The sequence below is a fragment of the Callorhinchus milii genome, unplaced genomic scaffold (assembly GCF_018977255.1).
Source record: "Callorhinchus milii isolate IMCB2004 unplaced genomic scaffold, IMCB_Cmil_1.0 Scaffold3, whole genome shotgun sequence".
In the NCBI taxonomy this organism is placed as follows: domain Eukaryota; kingdom Metazoa; phylum Chordata; class Chondrichthyes; order Chimaeriformes; family Callorhinchidae; genus Callorhinchus; species Callorhinchus milii.
Window position 1 is genome coordinate 64,553,930 of NW_024704744.1, and position 9,454 is coordinate 64,563,383.

The window sequence follows — 9,454 nt, forward strand, 5'->3', positions numbered from 1 at the left end:
ATGTGAAAGGCGCTATTGAAATGCAAGTTATTATTGTTGTTATTGTTGTTGAGTGAATTTGATATCCCGCTAACTGTCACTACCAATGCTGCTTTACTGTGTCTGGCAAGTACATTACTGGTTGTGGTATAAACACAGAAGTCGCTGGGAACATGCAGCAGGTCAGGCAGCATCCACGGAGAGAGAAAAATGAGTTAACGTTTCAGGTCTATGACCTTTCGTCACAACTGGTTGTGGACTGGCTTCAGGCCCAACCAATGTCACAGTTTTTTTGGGGGGAATCGAGGTCACACCATTTGATAAATAATGGCAACAAGTTCTGTGATGTGTTAATTATCACCAGTAATTATCACACGTTGCAACTTCTCTGGGAAGTGCTCCAGGATGCCACCTCCCTTGAAGGGTGCTATATAAATGAAAGTTGTTGTTGCTATTCTCCCCTATTTGTATTTTGCTGAGGATGGGCAAATAGGCAATGGTTTTTGAGCTAACAGTCAAGGCTGACACTTCAGTGCTAGGGGTGCGCTGAATTGTGGGGGATGCCGTCCTTCAGATGAGACGTTAAATGAGGCTCCCATCTGCCTGTTCAGGTGGACTTCAAAGATTCCATGGCATTATTAAAAAAAAAAGGGAGTTTCTCCTGGTGTCCAGGCCAACAATCCTCCAAATAGAATTAGTCACTCACTCTATGGCTGTTGGTGGACATGATGTGTGCAAATTGGCTGCTGCATTTGCCTTCAAGAAGTTACAGTCACTACAGTTTACATTAAATCCAGTGAAGGACTTTGGGAAATCCTCCTGACATGAAAAGTGCTATGTCAAATGTAAAGATTATTTAGGTTTAGTATTGTATACCTCAATAGCTCTATTGTTTTTATTTGCTGAAAGAGAAAGTAATGACAAATCTAAATGTACTTGACAGGTGATGGTAGAGGAGACGCTTGCAAGGATGACTTTGACAATGACAGTATCCCTGATATCTATGACGTGTGTCCCGAGAACAATGCTATCAGCGAGACAGATTTCAGGAAATTCCAGATGGTCCACTTGGATCCAAAGGGAACAACGCAGATTGATCCCAATTGGGTGGTGCGAAATCAGGGCAGGGAGCTGTTGCAAACTGCTAACTCTGATCCAGGCCTGGCTGTTGGTAAGTACTAATGACACAGCATTTGGTTTCTCCTTCTCACAACCTCCTAATCTGAATGAAATAGATCAGACGCCTTTGTTAGTTTTCATCTAAAGACACTGTGTTCAATTTTACCATGGTGCTCTTTTTTTTCTTAAATTCCTGAACTATATTAAGTTTTAAACCATCCATCATCCATCCTTTTGAACCTGATACAGAAAGCCTTTCTCAAACAATCTGTTTTGCAGCCAAGTTACAGTTGACCTGAGGGAACTTCTCTTTTGCTGATCTGTAGGTTTTGATGAGTTCAACGCCATAGACTTCAGCGGCACTTTCTACGTGAACACGGATCGCGATGATGACTATGCCGGCTTTGTGTTTGGCTACCAGTCCAGCAGTCGTTTCTACGTGGTCATGTGGAAGCAGGTTACCCAGACGTACTGGGAGGAGAAGCCATCAAAAGCCCATGGTTACGCAGGTGTTTCTCTCAAAGTGGCTAACTCGACCACGGGGCGGGGAAAACACCTGAGGAATGCACTGTGGCACACTGGAGACACTCCAGGACAAGTAAGATATTGCAGCCCTCAAAATCGCAATGAGACTTTCCTGTTCGAACATGCCTACAGTCACGCACCCCCTCCCCCAGGCACGGCGTTGTGCCCCGTCACTGTCAAACGTTCTGGGACGCCACCCTGTATGAGGGGCGCTACATAAATGCTTGTTGTTGTTGTTGTTGTTGAGTTACCTGCCTTTCATAGTGTGATCTCCGAGAGCTCGATTTCTCTTCATTCCTCCCCTGTGCAGCTGCAAGGTCGTGTTACTGTTTAGGCAGGTTACTGCGAAGATAAAGGAAATAATAATAATAATAATAATAATAATAATCCTTGCATTTGATATAGCGCTTTTCACGTCAGGAGGACGTCCCAAAGCGCTTCACAGAATACACTGTAAAGTGAATTGACTGTATATTTGTGGGCGAACGCGGCAGCCAATTGCGCACAGCAATGTCCCACAAACAGTCGTAGATTGAAAATGACCAATTTAATTATTGTTTTTGGTTTTGGAGGGATTATTATTAGGCTCTGTGTGGAGTAAGGAAACTTGCCCAAGGTTTCGCCCTGCCTGGAATTGAACTCAGGTCTCTCACTTGCAAAGCGAGTGCTCTAACCACTGAGCTACAGGACTCCACAATGCTCCTTCCTTTGGCTGTGTTTAGGATGGTATGATATTGAAGTCTGGCTGGTGACTCTACCTGCCTGCAGTGTGAACAGGCTGCATTTCAGCACAATTGGAATCACTCTCAAAACGCATGCACTGCCTCAAGTGTTGGAGTTGGCTGAAAAATTTGTGAGAAAAACAAAACCAGCTGGTTCAGGCAAAAGGCTGCCTAAAGGGGCTACACTCTACAAAAGAATTTTTGACATAGTGAACTGGAAGAGAGACACGCCTGTGCGTGCTAACCCCAGAAGACAGCAGCTTTACCGTGGCTTTAGCTGCAGTGGGGGAAAAAAATGATTTAGAAGCCAGAGGCAATTGCGTCCTGCAGCTAATATATGTCTGTTAATAGGAAAAATGTGACTTATCCAGGACCGATAATGACCGAGGGATTTGCTTTTTCGCTGATAACTATTTGGGACTTTTTTGCAATCCATTGTTTTACTGAGGGCAAATATATTGTTATTTTTAATAATAAGCATTATTATTTTAATAATTATTTTTCATAAGAAGAAAGAGTTCACTGGCTGCAAACCTTGTATTTGAGAAGCAAATGCAATTGGCACTTATATTATTCAAGAGCATAGCACACTGGTGAGAATGGGGCACAAGGCCACAACACCTCCTCCCCATATCAAAACCTGCTATGATTTTGAAAATCTCTATGTCATTGCTGTTTCACCTTCACTGTTCCTGTATAGACAGTTCCAATTTTTTAAGTCTTTCCACATAACTATCATCCCAGTGCCCTCTCTACACCATGGCTGTGTTGCCCTCTCAGTAATGAATTGCCCAGAAATGGACAAAACATTCCAGCTACAGCCAAACCCTATATCTTAAACAAATTTAACATTACCTCCTTACTCTTGTATTCAGTGCCTGGATATAAGACTATTCTGTGTTTCTTTTCATTTTGGGTCACTTTCCTGAGTAAATTCACTCACTGGACTTTGAGTCTTAAGTTAACACCATGCTAATTTTTCTTCCCTCTGACCTTATGGCTGCTAAGTTTTATTTTGCATCATATGACAGACAATGGGTTTTAAAATTATGAGGCAAAACTGAGAATAAATCTTGTCAGATGACAAGAAGAAAAGGATGCTGTTTGCTAGAATGAATTGGCGTACTTCTGTACAATGTGCAGTGACATTGGTGTGAAAGTTCCACCTAAACCACGGTTAGGGTCAGTAAGTCAGGGTCGTCTGCTTGCACCTGTAACTTTATGGAAGTCTATATCACTGAAGGTTTTTTTTTTTTTGCATGATGTTTTTGTCACCAGACCTGCTGTGCTTCTGTTCCAGGTTCGCACCCTGTGGCATGACCCTAAGAACATTGGATGGAAGGACTACAGTGCTTACAGGTGGCACCTGATTCATCGGCCCAAAACAGGTTTTATTAGGTAAATACCACGGGAACATATACTGTAACACTGTAACATGAGTTTGTTAAAACCTCAGAGAGATGGCGTGTAGCAGTCAGTTACTGAAACAAATTCTCAAATATCCAGCATAGTTGCTAGCATTCCTTCCCATAAACAGCTCAGCGGTTTCATCACAAGCAACGTAGGAATGAAACTAATGACCCTCCCACCCCCCCAACACAGAATAGAACTGCCCAATTCTTAAATACAGTGGAAGTGCAATTCTCTTAAATACAGCCTTCATTTTGAAGCTTTTTGTAAATAATTTTAAGAGTTGTAGAAAACCCTGTTACACTTGTGAAACATCTCAAAGCTCTTCCATATCAATTACCAAGTGAGAGTTTCACAGATTTACTGTAGAGTATAGGGATTGTGTATTTTGCAGGTGAATGGCACCGATTATTATATATAATGCAATACAAAATTTATATTTATACAGCACCTTTCAAATCAGGAGGAAAGTCCAAGGCGATATTTAACATCTAAGCAGTGTGTGATGGTTCTCCCAGTCCCTTTCAGAGCAGGAAATATAAACATTGTTTATATGGAATCACACTGGATTACATTACACTGGAAGTCATTTGAAGGGATCCCAGTAATATCAATAGAATATTAGTGATCCCCAGTGTACAAGAATCAACAGGAGGTGCTTTATGAAACTCACCTAGATATTGGTTAATGCAGAGCCCAAGCTTTAGGGTGATTGAAGCCTTGATATGGAAACTCATTTCAGCATTCTAAAACACCTCTATAGCTGTGTGCCACTCTGGATGTCAAGACTGAGCTGTGATGTAGAGTGAGAATCAACCCAAGTGAATTCAATCTTGTGTAAAGTTGAAAGACTCTGAGTGGAAGTGGAAGGGAGAAAACCTGAGTGATGCAACATGCGAGGTGACTGGTGTAAAGTGAATAACAGTGACAACTGTGCCTTTGATAGGAGAGCAATCCTTCAGTGCAAATGCTGGTGTGTGTGATTCCCATGAATATTGCTTCGACATAATGGGGCTCTAAAAATGCAAATTCATAAGTTTATTTTCAAAGGTGCTTGTTACACACAGAAATATGTGAACATGCTTTAGCACTATGGGTCTCTATACATCAACAGCACACTGAAGTAAGTCTTATATGTTTCTGAGTGAGCAATAGCTGCAGATATCATATAGTATGTATATAATGTTAATAAATGGCAGAAACATCAGTGTTGTTCTGTTTGCACAGGGTCGTAGTGTATGAAGGTAAACAAATTATGTCTGACTCGGGTCCTATCTACGATAAGACATTAGCTGGTGGACGACTAGGGCTCTTTGTCTTCTCCCAAGAAGCTGTTTACTTCTCTGACCTGAAATATGAGTGTCGAGGTAAGTCTGGAGGAGGTCTTAAAGCGCTTCGCACAACTGACTTGGATCCGGAGCTATGTGGGGAGGGAGTGGGTGGGAGGGGTGCATGGGGGAAGAGCTGGGGGAGAGGAAAAGGAAGGTGTCCAAAAGCACAATCCAAGATAGGGTCTTAAAATGGGTTTTGAAAGTAAAGAGGAAGGGACGAGGCTGATGGACTGCTGGATTGAGTTTCAAAGTGGGGCAGAATGGCCAAAAGCTTGGCCACTGATGGTGGGGTGGAGTGGTTGAGGCACGTGAAGCAGGCCGATGTTTGCTGTCTGGAGAGCGTGGCCGGGACAATGGCGACTCAGGAGGCTGCAGAGATAGGGTGGGGAGAGGCTACGGAGCCATAACATACCCAACGTCAGAGAGGAGACTCACCACAGTGTTTGGCACATTGTCCCTGTGTCTCAAGTGATGTGCTCCTTATTGGAAAACTTGGCAGAGGGAGTAGGAGCTGTTTAACGAGTGATTAAGTCCCTAAGTGATTGAATTTCTGGTACAAGTTTGTTAAATCACACTTGACTGGGACTGCGTTCAGCCAGTAACACAATCTGGGAACTCCGATGATTCAGACTTCACTCTGTCAGTGTATTGTTTCACTGGAAATCCTTTACTGTAGCCATCCTTCCACACGGCAGCCAGTTGCTCATTTGCGTATGTAGTGCTTGCCTTACATCGCGGATACTGTTTGCTTGAGTGCTGTAGTATGATAGTTTTGACAGATCTACAAAGAGTAACTGAGGTAAATAAAGCGAAGAAGATGTTGTTACCCTTTTTAGAGCAAGTTCAGATCAGACAATTTCATCCAAGCCACTGATTTCACATCCATTCAAACCTATTCTGTCACAGACATCACCCCATCCATTCTCAGGTCTATAGCAATTACTTTTCAAGCAGCATATTTGTAGACTCCTGTGAAAGTATTGTACAATAAAAATTTACATTTATACAGCACCTTTCGCATCGGTTTGATGACCCAAAGCACTCTCTGGGCGTTTGAGCCTGGTTGGGAGCCAAGTGGGGTGGGGAGGGGAAAGATGAAACCGACATTAGATGTGAGGGAAGGAGCGAGTTGAATGGAGCTCCAGAGAATGGGGACAAAAAGGCTGAAAGCCCACTCATAGAAGATGGGGTAGATAGGGTGGGGACATGAAGCTGGCTGGTGCTGCTGAGTGAAGGGGGAGGCTGGGTCAGTAGAGTTTGAGAAGGTTCCTTAAAGAGAGAATTAGATAAATGTCTAAAATGCAGAAATATAAAAGTATATGGGATGGGGGTAAGGGGGGGAAACTAGAAAGGCAGGAGAATAAGATTAAATAACTAGAGAGCATGGGGCAGAATGGTTGAAGGTATGCCTTTCAGTGAGCCACAGGGCCAAATGTCCTCTCTGGTTTCTATGGTTCGCTTATATTTCCTGAGCCCAAAAGTTTTTGAAGTAGAAGTAAAGTCTCCAGAATATCCATCCACTCCCACGTCTTTATGATTCAAACCTGGCCTCCATTCCTCCTCACTGCCCCACTCCCTTGCTCAGCAAATTAAAACCAAAATAGAAACCACATTTCTGTGCTCAGTGGAAAGAAAGTAGATTTTATCCGTTCAGATGGTTGTGTTTGAATGATAGGTTAAACAGCTGTTAAACAGCAAACTGGTGTGCTGGGGGTGGGTGGGGGTAAGGAATGTGGCATGTGATATTATCACCAGTGATAATTGTCGCATCAACTGCAAAATGCGGTACAAATCAGTTGATACAGTAAGATAACACCACAGTATTACGGAGTTCCTAAAATCCCTTCCTTCTCCCCTCAGGTAATGCAATTTGAAACATGCGGGCAGCTTTCTGTGCATATTTTGTGGTAGGGAAATATTGGGGACCACACCTCAATTATCACCATAATAATAATTGGCTCTAAGGGAACCATCATTGTACTGAGTTTCCACTGCAGTTCTCACTATCCCAGGTGTGGGGTGCTTCACCCCAAAGCCAGGGATAACCAGTGGTAGCATTGTTTGATTGATGTAATAAAATCATATGCCGCATTTAATAATATTACATGCAGTTCCACCCCACGCCTCCTCCCTCCCACTTCCAGGAAGTGCAATGGACACGTTTGCAAAAGGAACTGCTATTTCATAAACAAAAGATGTGTTTACAATAATAATAGTATTAATAATAATAATCCTTGCAATTGATACAGAATTTTTCATGTCAGGAGGATGTCTCAAAGCTCTTTGACTGGATTTACTGTAAAGAGTAGTGACTGTATGTTTTGAGGGTAAATGAATTGGAAGAAAGGCTTGTTCCTACAGGAGAGGATTTCAGAAGTAACCCTGCCTGATGTTTTTTTCCAGACAACTGAGCACTGGGTGGCAGCAGAAGTTGAGAACCCTGTACATTGCTGTGCAGCTTGTCACCTGAGTATGACTGGTAGTCCCAGGCCCTGTCCACCCTCTTTCCTGCTTTTCTCCTGAGGCCAGTCTCTGGGCCCTCAGCTGACTGTGGAGGTTTGGTTTGTCCTATGCACAAGTTCCTGCTGTCTCTGGACTGTAACGCTGATAGATGTGAGAAGCAGCCCAAGGTCACAGCGGGAGCTGATCGAGAACCTCAGGAAGTCTTCTCTTGCGACTATATCCAGATAAAGGGATTAGTCGTCATTTAACAAAAGGATCATACTATGATATAATTCTGCCATTGCTATTCTTATCAGAATGTTTTCAAGGACACTCAATATCAGACTGTTTTGAATTGACTATTGATGTTAACACAAATCTAATTTTCTGAGAAACACAATGAATTACAAACCCTGTTTAAAAACCACTTTGTTTATAACTTTTTCTATTACATTTCACTGTAAATAGAAGCTTCCTTGCTAGTGGGATACCAGATAGCACATTTACTACAGTTACGCCATGCAAATCTAATAGAAACTCTCTTATGTACCATGTGGTTAATCTCTCAGACAACGTACTGGTTGCTTTTTCTCAGCTGGGGACAACTAACTGGGTAAAAGCTGGGACTGGTAAAGGGGCAAAGAAACTAAAAAAAATGTATCAGCTTAATCTGAATATATATTCTATAGTATATCATTTGAAAACACCTTGTTTTGGCTTTTATGCACATTATAGAGTCTTTCAGTGTTAGTTACGTTTTAAGAAGTTCTTTCTGACTTGAGAAGCCGCAGACTCATTCCTGTGACCTTCCTGTATCCCCGGCTGAACGGGGCGAGCTCCAAATAGATGCAAGTCGTCAAGGAATGTGGACATCTTTCAAAGAACAACACACTTGTTGAGGGGAAAAGATGTGAATATTTAGACTGTATATTTTTTCCTATTTAATTTATTTATGTTTTTCTTTCTTTCCTAAAATGTTTGTGGGAAGCCAAGGATTGTAAATAATTTATTTATTTGTTTACACTGAAGTAATTTCAGAATTGAACGAGCATCTTAGCCATCAAACCCTAGTTTTCATTTTGGATTAATGATAGGAAAATAAATGATCAAAAAAAGGCTCAAACAGTGTTCTGTGAGTTCAAACAATTTGTTTCATGTTGTAGCCTAACAGCTAAGCGTACGTCATGTTATCTGGATGAATAATAGATTTGGTCTCTGTTGCTTCCTTTGCGTAACTAAAGCATTCAGTAAACACCACTGGTATATGTTAACAGGTAATTCCCAGTTTTCCCATCATCCCATTATTAATAGCCTTCAGTTGCCCTGAACAGTTTGCAGTCAGTTCACAGGAGTACCCCAATGGAACGGCAGGACCATCAAGTCACCGTGTCATGCGTGAGTTGCAATGTTGCTGCACGTTTCTGTGCACATTGCATTGTTGTCGAGTGCTGCAGGATCATTTGTCTCCTTTTCAGGTCACAAGGCTGATTATTTTTGTCACGCTTTTAAAATGCAAGCTCACCATATATGAACTGTACATAGCTAGAGGGTGCAGTCTGTTCATGAAGTGTATAATAAAATGCTTAGATTTATGCTTTAACATTCTTGTACTAGATTTAAGCACAAACATCTCTTGACCCGTGCATCTATGGCTCTCGGTGGGTCGTGATAGGGGGAGGAGGGGAGGGTTCATGTGCAGAAGTGTGTTTAGACCAGGGAAACATCCCCAAACCATATTGAGACAGATCATCATTGCTTCTCACTTCTTGTAATTTTTCACCATTAATACATTGTTTTCATAAAACCAGTCAACGTGCAATAATTCACAGAATATCATAAAACAGAGTATTTTCAGGTCAGTAAATATGCACTTAACAACCCATAAAGGCTCTGGCCAGCGGCCAGCCCTTCAGTGTTAGCATGTGG

At 42.1% G+C, this 9,454-nt stretch overlaps 1 protein-coding gene across 1 annotated transcript in view; it reads left to right on the forward strand.

Moving 5' to 3' along the window:
* thbs2a (thrombospondin 2a) overlaps positions 1 to 9,128 on the forward strand; it is a 33,784-nt gene extending 24,656 nt beyond the window's left edge. Inside the window, exons 18-22 of the mRNA XM_042333190.1 lie at positions 923 to 1,150; positions 1,425 to 1,696; positions 3,646 to 3,743; positions 4,983 to 5,122; positions 7,490 to 9,128. Of these exons, the coding sequence (XP_042189124.1) occupies positions 923 to 1,150; positions 1,425 to 1,696; positions 3,646 to 3,743; positions 4,983 to 5,122; positions 7,490 to 7,497 (746 nt within the window). The 3' untranslated portion in view covers positions 7,498 to 9,128. The remainder of the gene's footprint in view (positions 1 to 922; positions 1,151 to 1,424; positions 1,697 to 3,645; positions 3,744 to 4,982; positions 5,123 to 7,489) is intronic.
* Positions 9,129 to 9,454: the final 326 nt, after the last annotated feature.